The sequence below is a fragment of the Macaca fascicularis genome, chromosome 6 (genome assembly GCF_037993035.2).
Source record: "Macaca fascicularis isolate 582-1 chromosome 6, T2T-MFA8v1.1".
Classification (NCBI taxonomy): domain Eukaryota; kingdom Metazoa; phylum Chordata; class Mammalia; order Primates; family Cercopithecidae; genus Macaca; species Macaca fascicularis.
The window spans coordinates 81,011,184-81,029,956 of record NC_088380.1 but is presented as its reverse complement, the minus strand read 5'-3'; the positions used below and the strand labels follow the sequence as shown (position 1 = coordinate 81,029,956).

The window sequence follows — 18,773 nt, the reverse complement described above, 5'->3', positions numbered from 1 at the left end:
ATATCTTTCAGAACCTGCATTCTGATGCACCAGCTGGAGCCACCCAGACTGATAATCTAGCTCAACCAGTCCTGGCTCACCCAGGAACAGAAGACAGCAAGAACCCACTTTGACCCCCTATGATTTCAATTCCGACCAAACCCATTAGTACTCCCAACTATTCTAGCCACCTATCTGCCAAATTATCCTTTAAAAAAAAAAAAAAAACCAGTCTCCACATTTTCAGGGAGACCAATTTGAGTAATAAAACTTGTCTCCCACTTACCCAGCTCTGCATGAATTAAACTGTTTCTCTATTGCAATTCCCCTGTCTTGATAAATTGGCTTTATCTGGGCAGCAGGCAAGGTGATCCCAATGAGCGGTTACAAACTCCATAGAAGACACTTGGGTAGAGAGGTTCAAATAAATTTTTAAAGGTCACTCAGCTTGGAAGTGGTGGAATTTTAATTTAAACTCAGGTCAGTCAGACTCTTCAGCCTGTGCTCTTAATCATCCCTGTGGGATGGAAAGAATCAAGATAGAAACCTCAGCCCTGCCACTTCTGTCACACCGGCTTTTTGACTTTGAGCAAAATTAAAACCTCTTAAACCTCAGTTTTCTAATTCATAAAATGGTGTCCAGAATAAAGAATGTATGTTAAGGGCCTAGCACAGTGCCAGACGCAACACAAATGTGCATTCCATCCATTCCACCAACAAATGCTTATTGAGGACCTCCCAAACATCCAATCCTATGAGCTGAAGATAGAGCAGTGATTAAGACAAAGAAGGTCCCTGCCTTCCAAGAGGTGCACAGCATTTGGTGGGTGCTCATAAATATTTGAACAAACTCTCAAAGAGGTCAACCTACTCTCAAGATTTCCAGTCGCCACTCTGCCTCCTTTTAATCAACCAGTTATTCTGCTATAAAGCAATCTAATGAGGTTCCTTTCCTGCTTAAAATCCTTCAGTGGATTCCTCATTGTCTCAGAGATAAAATCCTTCATTTCTTAATTGTGTAAATTTCTTAACACAATATGCAGTTTTGGCTACAGGTAAGAGGCTCAGTTTTGTTCACCCCTTCTATGTTATGCAATCAAACCTATCTAGAAGCTTGAACTGCAAACCAGACCTATTGTAGTTAATGAGCCTGAGAACTGGAGTCACCAGTTTGGCATCTGAAACTCTCCCCACCTCATCACACAAACAGACTCACACAGCTGCAGCTCCTAAAGCAACGCAGTGGGTTCTTTGAAAAGGTTTGAAAATCTAATTGTAGGACACAGCGCATTAGTGCGTTATGAAAGCAATTTAGTGGATGCAATCCATGATGTGGAAAACAAGAGTGTACTACATGAGCCTATGGCAAAGTACTGGTATACAAAATCTATGCTACATATGCTATGAACATGCTTGTGTACTGAATTGTAATACAAACTGTATTCATATTGTAGATCATCATCAAAATAGTTTGAAAGCCATTGTTGTAGATCCTCTATGTAGCCTCAGTTCCCATGTTTCTTCAGTCACAGCTTGATAAAACTCCATCAAGCCTCTTGCAGTTACCCATTGTTTGCTTCAGTGCCTATGGTTGTATAAACCAGATGTGGTGCTAGGCTCTAGGGATGCAACAGTAAGCATACCCAAGGTCCTGCTTACATGGCACTTAAGAATCTGGAGAAACAGACAAATATTACACTAACCACACTAATATATAACCGAGAACCAAGCTAAGTGGTCTAAATGAAAGAAATGGTTTTTCAAAACACGTATCAAAGGCAATTTATCTAGTCCAGGGCTTCAAAGGAGGCATTCCTGAAGATTCAATCAGCAGACCTAAAGACTATGTAAGAATTAACTCTGTAAAATGAGGGAGGAAGAGCATTCCACATATAATACAATGTTAAGAGCCTCTGTGATGAGAGAAGGCAGCTGTGTTTGACAAACTTTTCAGGGCCAGCATGCTAGGACCCAACGAACAAGTAGGAAAGTGACACAAGATGAGACTAGGAAAGCTGGCAGTGGCCAGATCCTTTAGGGTCTTATGGGCCTGGAGTTTGTTTTATGGCCTCAAATTAATGGGAAGCCAAACAAGAGACGATGAGATGGAAGTTATCTGCAGTGTGGAAGATGGAGGAAAGAATGCCTGCAGGAAGACCAGTTAGGAAGCCCTCAGAATAATTTTGGTGAGTGGTGACGGTGAACTAATATACTGGAAACAGACAAAGGGGAGAAAAGCTGGTGGTTGTGAAACAGAGGCTGACTTAGGTTTCTGGCTCACGCAACTGGATGGATGGTGTTACCAGCTGGAGAGAGTAAACTAGAAGAGACTAGGTTTGGAGAAGATTATGGAGTTAGTCTTGGAGCTGCATTTAAAGTGACTCTGAGGTGGATATATAAGTCATAAGCTCAGAATCAATATCCTAAGACAGAGAGAAGTCATGAGTTTATAGATGGTAAGTGAAACTGGGTATACATGTGAGAAAAATGCCTGGGTTTGAGCCATGAAGGCTTAACCACAAATTTACCCACTTCTGGGTAAATTCTTAGCACAAACGTGTATATACATACACATTAACCACACACCTGTTTACTTTTTTAAAGTTCAAATAAAGAAATAATAAAATGTGAAAGTTTGCTCACTCTGGGTAATCAGCAACTCAATATGTACCTTTGTAATTTAAAAATAAAAATGGGATTATGCCATATATACTTTGCTACAATCTGCTTTGTAAGATATTCTTCTATACTAGGGTATACACAGTTCTATCCTATTCATTTGAATGGCTAGAAAGTATTACACAGTAGGGATGCATCACAATTTAAGCAACCCCTAGTCCTCACTGATGGACAGGTACGTTATCTAGCACAGTTACCTACCTGCCCCATTCAACATCCACTGCCCCCTTCTGCTTGGTTCACTGAATGTATTTCATTCCAATGGCAACATTCTCAGCTGCAGGTGATGGTTCATGACTGGCTTAAGCCAAATGTGACCATCTTGTTGGCTACTTTTATAGCATCTCTTCTATGGGTAGCCATGCTATCCGGTTCTGGCTAATGACCCCAAGAAGTCAGCTTCTGAGTAAGCTATTGTTTTCCTAAAAAAAGAGAACTAACACTACACTCTGCTCTTTCCTCTTTCTTCTTGCTTTAGGTACAAATATGATGTCTAAAGTTTCAAAAGCCATTTTGCAACTACAAGGCTATAAGCCAACACTAAGATTAGTAAAACAGAAAAGCAGAAGAGACAGCCTGGGCCCTGAAACACACAGAAACATAAGTAACCACTGCCTCATTTTAAAGAATCAAAATGCATTTCCACTTTAAAGGCTGAAAAAGTAAAATGAAATGTTTGAATCAAAGATTCAGAGCAGAAATATAAGTTATACCCTACTAAAAGAAGCACACTTACAACAAGATGGTGGGGAAAACACTTTCAACTGTTCCTGAGACTGCCTTTGGGTTTGGGGTCCACAAGTGCTTTCTGGCCCCCTGCCAAGGACATCCCTCAGTCCTGCAACTTTACAGAATGGCCTTTGTATGCAATCTCCAATGTCTCTTGCTTTCCCTTGTTTGAGATTTCTATCTTCTTTGCCTGCTCTTTAAAAATATGTCAAATTAAGAAATAATCTTTTGGATAGGTATGGTGGCTCACACACGCCTGTAATCCCAGCACTTTGGGAGGCCGAGGCAGGGAGATCACCTGAGGTCAGGAGTTGGAGTCCAGCCTGGCCAACATGGTGAAACCCCATCTCTACTAAAAATACAAACATTAGCCAGGCGTGTTGGCATGCACCTGTAATCCAGCTACCTGGGAGGCTGAGGCACGAAAATCGCTTGAACCCAGGAGGTTGAGGTTGCAGTGAACCAAGATAGAACCACTGCATTCTAGTCTGGGCAACAAAGCAAGACTCTGTCTCAAAAAAATAAATAAAAATAAAAATCACAAAAAATAAAAAATAATCTTTCTATGAAAAGTCAGAAGGTTTTTGATTTGCGTAAACCATTACTTTCTATAAATTCAGGATAAAAATGAAACATCAGAAGTAATACTTGTTTCAAAAGCAGAAAAAAGTTTCTCTTTGACGATGAGAGTGCTTCCTCTATTTAATACTGGAAAAAATTTCTATTTTACTTTAATGTTGAAGGCTTCTTCTGTTTTCAACTTTGCCAGCTTCTCATGTTCTGGCAAAAATATTAGATGTTAGATTTCTCAAAATTCAGGAACTTGCAGCTCCACTTAAAATACATACTTAAAAGCTACTCAGTTAGAAAATGTATTGTGTGATTAAACAAATATTTAAAATTAGACAAAAAATTTATGCATAATTCAAACTGTACATAATTCACATTTATGCTTCTAAACAAATAGAAGCTCACATCTGTACTACTTTTACAATTTACAAAGTGCTTTTATATACATTTTCTCATTTGCTATTCATGACAGACAAGTGAGACAAATATTCTTATTTTACAGATGGAAATAGACCCAGACATTATTCAATACTTTAACCACTAATAGTGGAACCCTGAGACTTTAGATCTGCAAAAGGGTTTAATAATGCAAATATCACATGTATTTCCATTTTCAACACCATATTTAAGTTTTCCATTTTCTTAATAGAAAATGATAAAAAATGTTTTCCCCAATATAATAATACAAATGGAAAACATTATAGACAGTCATATACTAACCCAATGACCAAGATTCACCAGAAGCAAAACCTATTTGGGGGTGTCCTATATTGTTATGTATAAACAGGGCACCAGCACCAGAACCACATTTAGACTAATACTTTTTATTTCTAATTAAAAGAAAACAATGCAGGGCACTCCTGCAGCCTGCAAGTCTAATTGTACATACATATGTATCAGACTATGCACGTGGCCAAGAGGAATGCAAAGAGATATTTTATCCAAATTTGGAGTTTAGGGCCTGATTGTCCTAGCTTAAGCCCATAGGAACTTGACAACTCGTTCATACCTCTCATCTTTAGTCATAGTTTCTTTTTCTCCATCCCCCTTTCTCCCTAACTACCCTGTGCCATTTAGACTGGAAATTCTAACAGGTAGCTTTTTCTTTCTGAATTACCTTTACTACTGTATAATTTTTATTTTCAGAATATTCTTTATTTCTACATCTTGAAGACATTTCTTTATAGTAGATGGGGGAGCTAGAGCTTACATTCACTGCCAGAAAAGGGTCAGTTCCAGTGTTAACTTCCCAGCAAACACCCAAGAGAAAAACTGAACAGAACAGTGATAGGTGGCAGAGCAGTGACACCTGCACCCAGAAAGCCGCACTGCAATTGTCTAATATTTGAGGCTCCCCTTTGTTATAATTCTGCCAATTTAAACTAGAAAATTCTGGCAAAGCAGATCAATACATTTAAATCACTGGTTCAACAAACCACTCTTTTTCATGTTATAATGTTTTTATTGCAATTGAGGACGTTTTCAGTAAGTATCTTGAGCTTGAGGCCCTGGCTAAGTATTCCTTTTGTACTAGAAATCAGATTTCTCTGGCACAATTCCATTGCCTGCAATGGTCTTTATCAAAACTACAAATGCCAGCACACTATTTCAATATGTATTCAGTTGTTCATATCTAAATACCTCATTAGCTATGAAACAAACCAAATATAAATGCTGAATATATAGTACATAGCAACAGATTCTTCACAGAAGAAAACAATGAAAGGCTAATTTTCTACAACATGTTACCTGTTCATTAGTTCTTCAATAATATGACTTAGGCTATTTATTTCAAGGATAACAAAATGTATGCGCCACTACCCATGTCTTCTCAACATTTTTAATCTAGGTTCTAAAGGGCATAAATGAGGATGCATATAGTCAGATTTATTTTTATAAACTTTTGATGTTTCTTTTGTTGTGCATCTTACATGAATATATGGAGACAAGAACAGATAGATGTACATTTAAGTCAGTAGTTATATGAATTTTGCGTATATGGCTAGTTGCTTATATGGATGTTGTAAATGACAAGATAAAATAACGAAGTTGGATAAACTCATCCGTGCCCTGTGAACTTTAGTCTATTTACTGCATAAATTGGTTCAGTCACTATTTATTAGTTTTTAAAAAATGGTTTTTAAAAGCTGCAAACCATACACATTTCTGAATCAGGAAGAGGTAAACTGTGACACAGTTCCCCCGTGCTGCTGATTCTTTTGGGGAGAAAAAATAAGAGTTTCCAAATTCTATTTTTAAAAAAGCTAGAGTTTTCTTCTATGATTAACCTTCACTCTAAAGTCCCTTTTACCCAAGGCATGGTCCCTGGGTCATCTTTTTGAGGCTTAGTTTCTGGGAAGTTTTCAGTAAACCGCTCTCGTGCTTTGTCCCAGTTTTTTTTGTTCTTGTTTTGGAGAAGGTGAACATCTTCAATTGAGGATGGTTTGCCTGTCCCCAAGCCTGCATGTGTTCGCCGAAGCTGAAGCTGGATCTGTTACCAAAAGTTGAGCAGAGGACTTATTTTAGAGTCTAAACACATTGAAATCTGCTGTGTCCAACTTAGGACTCTATAATTTTTTGATTTATTACAGATTGATGCAAAAGAAAAACCTGTCAAATGCATCTAATACATGCAGGAATATATATACTTTTATACATGGAACTTACACTCATTTTTCTATGTTGTCTTGCCTGTCAATAAGTACAGCCTACTTTACAGAAAATAGAGTGCTCCTTAACTAGCAATCACCAAACTTCATTTAGATGCTGCAGAGTATGTCATTCCACCCTCAACAGAAATAAAGGCAATGGATATGTTTAAACCCACTGTCCTATCCTTACCTAAGTAAGTGGAACAAGCAGGTTAAACATTAATAACCATAAAAAGAATCTGATTGTTTATTTTCATAACAGGACGGGAGCACTTCTCAATATTTTAAGAACATTCAAAGCTAACATTTACTGAGTGCCTAATGTAAGGTACAATGCTTAGGGGCTTTATCTTCAAGATAACCCTGAAAAAGAATTCTTATCCCCATTTTTTCATAAGAAAACTAAAGTCCAAACTTGCCCAAAGCCACATAGCTAGTAAATGACAGAGCACATATTCTAACCTAGGTCTGACTACAAAATCCTAGTTCTTTCCACTGTAACTCAAAAAAAATGAGAAAGCTGGAATATACTCACACTGATCCATCTATTATTTCTTTAGGTACTAAGTCATTATCCAGAAAGTTCTACAGTCAGGTTACTTCTTAAGGTTTGTGTGAAAGATAACCCAAACCTCCTATGAACAATGGGACCATTAATTAAACCACTATGTCGTTTTCCAGACATTATTCTCTATATTCCATGTTAACATGCTCTGATTCTTGAACCTAACAGACTTTTCAGCTCACACAGAATCCACCTGTTTGTAAACTAACACTGTGATTGTTCTTGAGTGCTCAGCACCAGGCACAGTATGACAGTTATTAAAAATGACTCTAAAACACAGAAGAACCTTTGGCTCAGGAAACAGCACTTTTTACCCTAGCTTTAATGTAGGAAAAACAAAAACTCAAAAAGAGGCTTTCTAAAAATATAAAACACAAAACAAAGCACATGTATATATCTGGTAATTGTGAATGCCACAAAGGCAGTAATCATGTCTGCTTTTGCTTTCTACTATATTCTTAACACTTAAGGCAATGTTTGGCACATTAATGTACACAGTAAATATCTGCTCTAGGAATAAATGAATACAAGAAAATGCAAGTCTTACCGGAGTTTTCATTCCTCCACCATCCTTCCCCAAGCCCTCTCCTTTCTTCCAACCCATCTTCTCCAACATCTTCCGACCTTTGTTGCTATCAGTAATTTCACTTTAAGGAATATTAAAATGATAGTTGATTGATAAAAGATCTTTTAGGTCACATTTATAACAAATTCATGAATTAAAAATAATTGGTACAACTACTTTAGAAAACCGCTTGGCATTACCTAACAAAGTTGAAGACACACAAATTCCACTGGTACATGTCCTACTTAGAAAAGCATGTGCACCAAAAGACACATACAACAATGTTCTTCCAGCAAATCTAATAGCAACAAATCAGAAACAATCCAGATGTCTGGCAATGATTAAAATGGATAAATTGTGGTATAGTCATACAGTAGAATATTATTCAGTAATAAAAATAAACCATACATAACAAAATAATGTGGAACAAAATATAGACACAAAATAAATATTGAATTGTTCCATTTCTTTAAAATTTTAAAATAAGTGAAATTAATCTATTGCTGTCAGGATGGTGATTACCTTTGAGGAGGAGAGCAGGACAGTGATTAGGCAAGGCACAGGGAGAATAAGCTTCTGGGGTTACTGATAATTTTCTATTTCTTGTCCAAGAAATGTGTATTCTGCAATACGTTAATTTTATGATGTATCACTGAGCTATATACTTATAATCTGTGTTCTTTTCTGTACATGTTATATATTAAGAAGTTCAAATGAAATAAAACTTCTTAATCACTGTTTGCATTTTGTCCTATGATTCTATACTCTGCTAATTCAAGAGTATTTTATGTTCTATTATATCTTTTCAGTTCCACAAAATATGCTGTTAGCCCTTCAATTAATAACCAAGCAATGTCAAACCAATGTGTTTTATTTTAAATTTATCTTATTTAATTTGAATGCACTCTTTATATTCTCCAAGATTATATTTTAAATATTAAACTTAAAAAAAAAAGTGTCATGTTGCTTAGTGTACCTGTTTTGTAATCCTGTATTTCATTAAATAAAATGTTGGTAATGGATCAAACTCCATCAACTCTAAGGTACACCATTATTTTATGTACCATCAAGAGAAAATTGTTGCCATTTGTAACCATAAAACTCTTAGCGTCAATGCAATATGATACTGAATCAAAACTTTATAATTAGTTATTAGTTCTATATGAAAAATTTAAATTTTAACTAAACTCAAAATTTATATTCTGAGGAAAAAAATGTAGCTAATATTTGATTAAATGCAGAAATATGGTCATATTGTAGGCCTCAAAAATCACCTTTTTTCATTTTTATCCAAACTACTTTGCCAAGAGAAAACTGAATCAGAGAAAAATAAATAAGAAAAATTATATTTCACGGTCATTAAGAACAGAAGTATTTGAGTATTAAAATAATTATTAAAAAATACTAGTCCATACCAAGTTCTTACCAGTCTAGGCTTCTAGATATCTAGCATATAAAAGCATATACACTCAACTGTGTGGCTAGACTGTTAACATACATATACGTGTGTTTAAGTACAGGTACTCATGTATATGCTCAGCAATTTTTTAGGGGATAATGGAATTCTAAGATTAGTGGAAAGTATAAATAGACTTAGTGTCTCCATTTTGTTGTTAAAGCATTCATTTTAAGGCCACTTATCGGCCAGGCGTGGTAGCTCACGCCTGTAATCTAAACACTTTGGGAGGCCAAGGCGGGTGGATCATGAGGTCAGGAGTTCAAGACCAGCCTGGCCAATAACATGGTGAAACCCTGCCTCTGCTAAAAACACAAAAATTAGCTGGGCATGATGGCACGCAACTCTAATCCCAGCTACTCAGGAGGCTGAGGCAGGAGAACTGCTTGAACCCAGGAGACGGAGGTTGCAGTGAGCTGAGATCACACCACTGCACTCCAGCCTGGGCGACAGAGCAAGACTCCATCTCATAAATAAATAAATAGGCCACCTATCAGGATATATAGCCCTGAACATCAGACTACCCTATGAATGTGATTATGAACAAAGGATGTTTTGAGCCACTGTAATTCAAAACTTACGAATGAACAGATGCAGGAGCATCATCTCTTTGGAAAGTTCCTTCACTTCCAATCTGCTCCCTACGTTTTCCAGCTCTATCTTTATATTTTGGATTCTTCAATGTCTTTTCATCTTCGTATTCTGTATTCTTAATAAACACAAAATATTCATTGAGGAAGAGAAAGCTGATAAATAAGACAATTTCTGTACATGTGCCTTACTTAACGAATATGGTTCAATGTGGCCTCTATAAACAATAAAATAAAACAAGCTATGATATGAAGAAATTGCCGGGTATGGTGGCTCATGCCTATAATCCTAGCACTCTGGGAAGCTAAGGCAAGAGGATAGCTAGAGGTCAGGAGTTTGAAACCAGTGTGAGCAATATAGCAAGACTCCCATCTCTACTTGATTTATATTAAAGTTATAAAAAAAAAGATATGAATAAATTATCATATTAGATATGCTACTTTTATTCTATCCCCTTTAAAATGTTTATATTATTTCAAGTTATGCCACAACATACATATACATAAGAAGATGATATGGTGAAAATATAGTATATTCTGACTCAATGCTGCGTTCTCGTCATACGAACGACTAGTATTTGAAGAAAAATACAGAATCCCTGGGGTTTGGGAAAAAATCTATCTCCCCTTTTCTCTAAGAAACTGAAAGTTCCAAGGGACCTACAGTAGTTCGATACTGTTTCCTGGAAGGGAGAAATGTAGAGACTTTTAAAAAACCCATTTAACCTGGCAATAATAGTTTTTTACTTCAATAAAGCTCCATTTAAGTGACTAATTAGTCACTTAACAAACATTCACTGGATAAAGAGTATGTCAAGCTCCATGCTAGGTTATGAAATGCCAGAAGGAAGATGTGCATAACCTTTGGCCTATTACAGTATGAGTGGTTCGATAAAGGTATACACAAGGTGTGGTGGTGGCACAAAGAAGGGGTAGTCAATTCAGCATTCATAGAAGCCTTCCCTTTCCCTTTGTTATAACTTGCTGATCTTTATATAAAAAGTATGATACTCATCCAGAGAGATGCTAGGGACTGGAGAGCGACTCAACGAAGGTACGACAGAAGCTTTTAATTAATTTTGCTTTTAAAAAGAGAAGAAAAATATAGAACTACCTATCCTAGTAAGTTCTTCCCCCAGAAGACAATAAAGAAATTGAGCTAAAATTTTTGAGAAAACAATTTTATTCTCTCCTTAAATGTCTTCTATTTTCCCCCAAAATTGGCCTATCTTGTTTTTTTCTACGATTTCTCTACCTTAGTGAAACAGCAACAACAAAAAAAACACAATTTGACAGAAAAATATGTTATTTTGGCAGCAACTTCTTTTTCCATATCTTCATGAAGTGTAAAAATTCAGCACAAATATACTTAAGACCTAGATTCTACATCTAGCTCTACCATTTAATAGCTGGGCTACTAAGGTTTAGTTTCTCAAAAGTAAACTAGAAACATTAATTAATTGCCTCCCTGGTCTATTTACAGGATTAAGCGGTAACTTTTTTTAAAAAAACCTTTATTGAGGTATAATTAATATAAATAAATCATACATAGCTAGTGTACAATGAGATGCTTTTGAGATTTATGGACCTATGAAACTATCACCATAAGCAAGATAATAAACAAACCCATCTCTCCCAAAAGTGTCCTTGTCTCTCTTTGTAATCCAACTCTCCAGACCTTCCCTGTGTAGCATCAACCTTGTCTAAGCAATCACTCTTCTTCCTTCTGTCACAATACATTAGTTTGCTTTCCTAGAAGTTTATATAAATGGTGCAGAACAGTTCTTTCCACTTTCTTGTTGGTGGTTCTCAACACCAACCAGAATGTGCTGGGAATGCAACATCCTGAGGTAAGGAGGGATTGGCTGAAACAGTCCAGGCTGTTCCAGTCCCCACCTGGAAACAGGATATCCTTCAACATTGTAGCCCAGTGAGTCAAACGACCCTGAGGTACATAACCCAAGGTGGGCTGCTTTCCAGGGTCCCTCAACTGCTGTGCAAGTAGGACATACAAAGTTGAGGCTCCATTCACCCACAAGGCAGCTTTCTGACCTTTGGGGGGTGGTTTCACAATAAATCCCAGGCTTCTGTCGTCCCTTGCTGCCTATTTGTAAGTCATAAGTTTGCTTCATGTAACTTGTATGAGAGTGTGTTCTATCTCACTGACCTCAGACAAGCTGGAAATCAGTGAATAGTGAAACTGTTCCACAAGTGGCAGCACATACACGTGTTTTATTTGGCTTCACTCAACATAACTATTTTGAGATTCATCCAGGTAGGTTGTGGCCTATATTACTAGTTCCTGCTTTTTTATTGCTAAGTAGTATTTTCACCATATAGATACACCATAGTTTGCTTATCCATATATGATGGACATTTGAGTTTTTCTCAGTTTTTGGTTATTCAAAAAAAAAAGCAATGAACATTTGCTTACTGGTCTTTTTATGCACATATGCTTGCATTTATCTTGGTTAAATGTCTTAGAGTAGAATAGCTGAATTGTAAAATAGGTGTATGTTAAATTTTTAGAAACTACCAAGCAACTGCACCATTTTACATTCCCACCAGCAGTGTATGAGATTTCTAGTTCCTCCACAACCCTTACAATACCTGTTACAGTCAGTTTTGAAAATTTTAGGCATTCTAACAGATTTGTAGTGGTATCTCATTGTGGTTTTAATTTTCATTTCCTTAAAGACTGATGACACTGAACATTTTTTTGGGTGTTTATTTGCCATCAGCATACCTTCTCTGGTGAAGTATCTATTCAAATCTTTGGCCCATTTTTTAACTGAGGTGTCTTCTTCTTATTAAGTTTTGAAAGTTTTTTGTATATTCTAGATATAGAAGTCTTTGACCAGATACATGATTTGCAAATATTTTCTCCAGTCTATGGCTTGTCTTTTCACTCTCTTAATAGTGTCTTTGGAAAAACATAAATTTTTAATTTTGAAGAAATACAGATTATCAAGTTGTTCTTAAGGATTGTGCTTTTGGTGTTAGAATCTTTGCCTTTAAAAAAAAAGTTTCTAGAAGTTTTAAAGTTTTTAGGTTTTATTTTTATATCTATGATCCATTTTTGGATCATTTTTATAGATTGTTCAAGGTATGGATCAATATTCTTTTTGTCTGCTGTTTTTTTTGGCAAGGCCATCCAATTATTCTACCACCATTTGTTGAAAAAGACCACTCTTGGCCGGGCACAGTGGTGCATGCCTTTAATCCCAGCACTTTGGGAGGCGAAGGTGGGCGGATCACCTGAGGTCAGGAGTTCGAGACCAGTCTGCCCAATGTGGTGAACCTCGTCTCTACTAAAAATACAAAAATTAGCCGGGCATGGTGGCAGGCACCTGCAATCACAGCTACTTGGGAGGCTGAGGCAGGAGAATTACTTGAATCCAGGAGACAGAGGTAGCAGTGAGCTGAGATTGTGCCACTGCACGCTTCCAGCCTGGGTGACAGAATAAGACTCTGTCTCAAAAAAAAAAAAAAAAAAAAAAAAAAAAAAAAGACCACTCTTTCTCCACCAAACTGCCTTCACGCCTTTATCAAAAATTAACTGTCCACACATATATACGGATCTACTCCTGGACTATTTTGTTCCATCCATCTATTTATCTTTATGCCAATATGATACTACCTTAATCACTGTAGTTTAATTATAATAAGTCTTTAAATCAGGTCGTATTAGTTCTCCAACTATGTTGTTCAATCAATGTCATCTTCTTTGCAGAGATAAGATCTTGCTATATTGCCCAGGCTGGAGTGCAAAGCCTATTCGTAAGTGCAATCACAGCTCACTGCAAGTGATCCTCTTGCCTCAGCCTCCCAAGTACCAGGGACTACAAACTACAGACACTACCATGTCTAGTTATGTCAAGGCATCTTAATGCAAGTTTTCTGAAAACCAGAAATGTATATTCAAATGTAGGCTATTATCATTTTTCTACTCCAACTTCAGTAGTTTTTAGATTATGAATACCAGAACACTAAACTAACAGAAATCACAAAATCATACTACACAACTATTTATATATAAAATGTACTCAGCATATTTAAAGACATTTTTACTGAAAACCAGATATACAGCTTAACAAATGAAACAATATTTAACATCCTCACCTGTAAACCATATTTTACTCGTATTTTCTTTAATTCTTTTCTTCTTTCCAACTCTTTTTCCTCCTTACTTAGTGTTGGACCAACTGAAAGAAAAAAAGTTTGGTTAAAAAAAGCCACTAAATCTGATTTTGTAGAAAATTAAAACTAATGTTATTTAATTAATAAAAAACTAATATAACCCGTTAGTAACCATTCCGATTAACCAGAAGTTGAAATAAACATTAATATAAAGGATAAAAGGGTTGTGATGATGTCCTTTCAGCATTTTGGTAACTAAACCTACTTGAGAAGTAAAGCAAAAACTACACATAATAGGAATCTTACAGTATAGATACCAAAATGAACAATGAACATTTTGATTTTTCAATATGATTATTGTAACACAATCTCAAATGCAGAAATATTAAGTAAATTTTGCAAAGGAACATAGCCATAAGCAAAATAAAAGTCAGAGAAACCAAAATTCATGTTACTGTGTAATGCAACATACTCATTTTCAAATTAGTATCAGAAAACAAAAAATAAACAATGAACACGCATACTTGGCATTTGGGGGAAAATTTATGTCAAAAAAGATGATCTCTTACTAGTTCAAAGCATCTATTTAAATTTTAAGAGCTTTAGATGGGTGGGATGAAAGCACAACAGTAATATCCTACAGTGCCATTATAAAAAATAATGGTACATAGACAATATACAGCATGAGCTATCAATAGGACAGAAAACATATCAATCAACAACCCTTAATGCCTTGGCCTATTATTTCCTATGTTAATATTACATGACAGAGTTCAACTGTGGATGACTTTTTTACATCAATACATACATGTCAAAAGGAAACCAATCTTTATTAAATTATTACTTTATTGTCATTACTTTTTAAATTATTTTAATTGATAAATTAAAAGTGTATATATGGTGTACAACATGATTTTTGATATATGTATACATTGTGAACTGGCTAAATCAACCTCATTAACATATCCATTACTACCTCGTGTACTTATCACTTTTTTGTGTATGATGAGAACACTTAAAATTTACTCTCTTACCAATTTTTCAATTACAACTGCTCCTAAGGACATTTGACTACCACTACAGTCTGACTCAAAAGCCTACTAAACTGGATTAGAAGAAACAGAGCTAATCAATCTCTTTCCTGGTCAGAAAGCAGACCAATGCTACATATCATGAAGCTAAATTATTACACAGAAAAATCAACTACAATTATAATCTATTAGCCTAGGTCTCAAATTCCAAATATATGTCATTTCTTAGTCTCATTTGGTAATATTTACTGAAATATATCTCAATCTATTATTACATCAACTGGATACAAGACCAATAGCTTTGTATAAATATCTCTCAATGCAGTATCATATCAATTAGACACGTAGCCAGTAGCTGACTGGTATTTTTTAGAACACTTAGGTAATGAAAGAGAACGTTATCACAGCCACATTTAATCTGTTTCACATACCAAAAAATTCATCTTTCTTATCAAGGCGAAGGTGGGCTCTAACCTGCCCTGGTTCACAGCCATCACAGGTATCACTGCCAGGGTGAATGTGAAAGGATAAGACAGTTTCTCCAATTTTCACTTCATCTCCATGCTCAAGTACATAAGGGTCACATTTAGTTTTCGGCTAGAGGGGAAACATTTTACAAAACAGAAATCAAAACAATCACATATGGTTACCTTACATCTATTGTAAGTAATGTCTGATTACAATTTTAAAAATATATTTAAAATAGCTGTAAATGAAATAGACACAAACACACTTCCCCAACTTGATGACGCATAAAAAAAAGTTCTACTAGTGGAGATGAAGACAGCTGAACTGAGCAATTTGTCAAACCCACCAATCTCGCTATCCAATCAGAAATATCCAATTCTAGACTTCAATCTATTACCAAAACATATAATCATCATAGTAAAAAAAGATGAAGTGTTAAGAGAATGGGATAAATGCATCACATCTCCCTTTTCTTCTCTCTTGATAACTCAGTTTTATTTCCATTTTTACTCTTACAGACTAAGAATAAGGCCTCCCTCCTTCCCTATATTTTCTTTTTCTTTTTTTTGAGACAGAGTTTCACCTCAGAGCCCAGGCTGGAGTACAGTGGCATGATCTCGGCTCACTGCAACCTCCGCCTCCCTGGTGCAAACGATTCTCCTGCCTCAGCAACCCAAGTAGCTGGGATAACAGGCACATACCACCAAGCCCAGCTAATTTTTGTATTTTTAGTAGAGATGGAGTTTCACCGTGTTGGCCAGGCTTGTCTTGAACTCCTAACCTCAGATGATCCACTGGCCTCAGGCTCCCAAAGTGCTGGGATTACAGGTATGAACCATCGCGTCCAGCCCCTATATTTTCTTATTATATGCCAAATAGTTTGTTACATGCTGAGGATGTAAGTGTTAACTGAATAGACATAGCTTTTGCCTTTAAGAAGTTTTCAATTTAGCAGCATTTCCATTAAGACAATAAAAAAAAAAGGAGGACCTTCAAAGTTGTTATTGAGACATTTACACACTTACTCTGAATAGCTTTACAATGGATTCATAACTGAAAATAAGGCACAGATACACAATTAGAAGTCAAAACTCAACAGCCAAGGAAGACCCACTGATTATATTCTTTTTTCAGCCTTTCTGGAAATTTCTTTCCGACTAACACATTTGGGCTTTACTCTGAACCAAATGATAAAGATTATGGCCTTCAGAAATAAAAAAAATTCAGTTTTAAAATAACGTGCAGGTAACTAATTAATACATATACACTCACCTGAAGAATCTGTTTTCCATTAACAACTGTGCCATTTTGACTGCCTTGATCCACAAGGACATAACTTTGTAAGTCATGGTCAAAATAAATTTCTGCATGAAACTTAGAAAATAAAATCAAGCAATTATTAATTACTACACTTTTCAAAACTATGGACAATTTCTGTATGATATGATGATGTTAACTTGAGTCTTTGATAATTTACATTTTATTATACTTAACACTTTTTTAGAAACACAAACTATTATATGCTTCTGGTAGAAACAGAGGCTATAGAAGAAAATGTCATCTATAATTCTACCATTAACTACCATGAAAAATTTAGAATACGTCCTACTTTTTCTCTTTTTGTACTAGAGATAATTTGAAAAATTTTGACCTAATGTAAGTATTTGTCCATATCATTAAAAACTCCTTTTTTTTTTTTTTTTTTTTTGGAGACAGAGTCTCACTCTGTCACCCAGGCTACAGTGCAGTGGTGTGATCACGGCTTCCTGCAGCCCTGACCTCCTGGGCTTAGGCAATCCTCCCACCTCAGCTTCCTGAGTAGCTGGCACGACAGGTGTGTGCCACCATACCTGGTTATTTTTTGTATTTTTTGTAGAGACGGGGTTTCACCATGTTGCCCAGGTTGGTCTTGAACTCCTGAGTTCAAGTGATCCTCCCGCCTTGGCCTCCCAAAGTGCTGGGATTACAGGCATGAGCCACCACACCTGGCCAAAAATTTTTAATACAAAATGTGATTTGAAACACCCAAGGCCAACCTCTCAGAGAAGTTTCCAGGATCTTCAATAGTTAGGACTAATCTTTCCCTCCTTTTTCCATAGCACTTTATCTATTCCTCTTATTTTGCTTCTTTAACGTTAAGTCATGAGGTTCATCCAGTTGTTATACAGTTACAGAGCTGTCGTTCATTCATTTTGCTGAATGGTAATCCATTGTGTGGATATACCACAATCTATCCATCCATCCTTCTGAAAATGGACATTCAGGGTTTTTTTCCAAGGTTTTACTATTTTTTTTAAATATTACTATAAACCTTCTTGTACCTGCAATCTATTTGTGTGCAAAATGCAAGTGTTTCTCTGGAGTACACACCTAGGAATGGAATTGCTAAATCATAATATAAGCAAATCTTAAACTTTACTAGATAACTGTTTTTCCAAAGTGGTTGTATCAATTCATACTCCCACCAGCAGTCTGTGAAAATCTTCGTTGCTCTATGTATACTAAACAAAAACTTGACATTGCCAAAATGTTTAATTTTTGCTAGCCTAAGAGGTGTGAAATTGCTTTATCATTGTGACTTTAACTTGCATTTCCCTGATTAGTACCAAAACTCTTTTCTGAGACGGAATCTCATTCTGTCACCCATGCTGGAGTGCAGTGGCGCCATCTTGACTCACTGCAAGCTCCACCTCCCAGGTTCACAGCACTCTCCTGCCTCAGCCTCCTGAGTAGCTGGGACTACAGGCACCTGCCACCACACTTGGCTAACTTTTTGTATTTTTAGTAGAAATGGGGTTTCTCCATGTATGCCAGGATGGTCTCAATCTCCTGACCTCGTTATCTGCCCGCCTCAGCCTCCCAAAGTGCTGGGATTACAGGCGTAAGCCACCGTGCCCAACCCCCAAAACTCTTTTTAATATTTATTAGTCATCTGAGTTTCCTCTTCTGTAAATTTTCTTTTTAAGTCCTTTATACACTTTTTTCCAACTGGATTGTTTAGAATAAGTCTTTCCATACTGCAAAACCCTATTCCAAAAAGCTGTTGTAAATTACTTTTCCAATAGGAGTGATATTTAATAAATGATGAATGAAAATTGACACCTTGGCTTCATCTGTATTTCTCAGATTACTAGAAAGACTGAATGGCTTTTCATATATGAACCATGATATTTCCTTAACTGTGAATTGCCTGATGTATCTTTTGCTCACTTATCTACTGGTGTCACAGTGGGGTTTGAAAACAAAAATTCGCGTGAACTTTTCAAAAATAAATAATGTATATTGTGTCATATTTGTTGTGCCTGTCCGAGTCTGCCTTCTAAACTGGTTTCTTAACATACAAAGAGCAA

The 18,773-nt window shown here is 36.2% G+C and overlaps 1 protein-coding gene across 1 annotated transcript in view; it reads right to left on the bottom strand.

The window, feature by feature from the left end:
- Positions 1 to 5,398: 5,398 nt before the first annotated feature.
- The window catches only part of AGGF1 (angiogenic factor with G-patch and FHA domains 1), a 31,098-nt gene continuing 17,723 nt past the window's right edge, over positions 5,399 to 18,773 (bottom strand). The window contains exons 9-14 of the mRNA XM_005557206.5: positions 16,696 to 16,797; positions 15,387 to 15,552; positions 13,907 to 13,989; positions 9,776 to 9,903; positions 7,721 to 7,820; positions 5,399 to 6,448 (exon numbers count right to left, since the gene is read on the bottom strand). Of these exons, the coding sequence (XP_005557263.3) occupies positions 6,248 to 6,448; positions 7,721 to 7,820; positions 9,776 to 9,903; positions 13,907 to 13,989; positions 15,387 to 15,552; positions 16,696 to 16,797 (780 nt within the window). The 3' untranslated portion in view covers positions 5,399 to 6,247. The remainder of the gene's footprint in view (positions 6,449 to 7,720; positions 7,821 to 9,775; positions 9,904 to 13,906; positions 13,990 to 15,386; positions 15,553 to 16,695; positions 16,798 to 18,773) is intronic.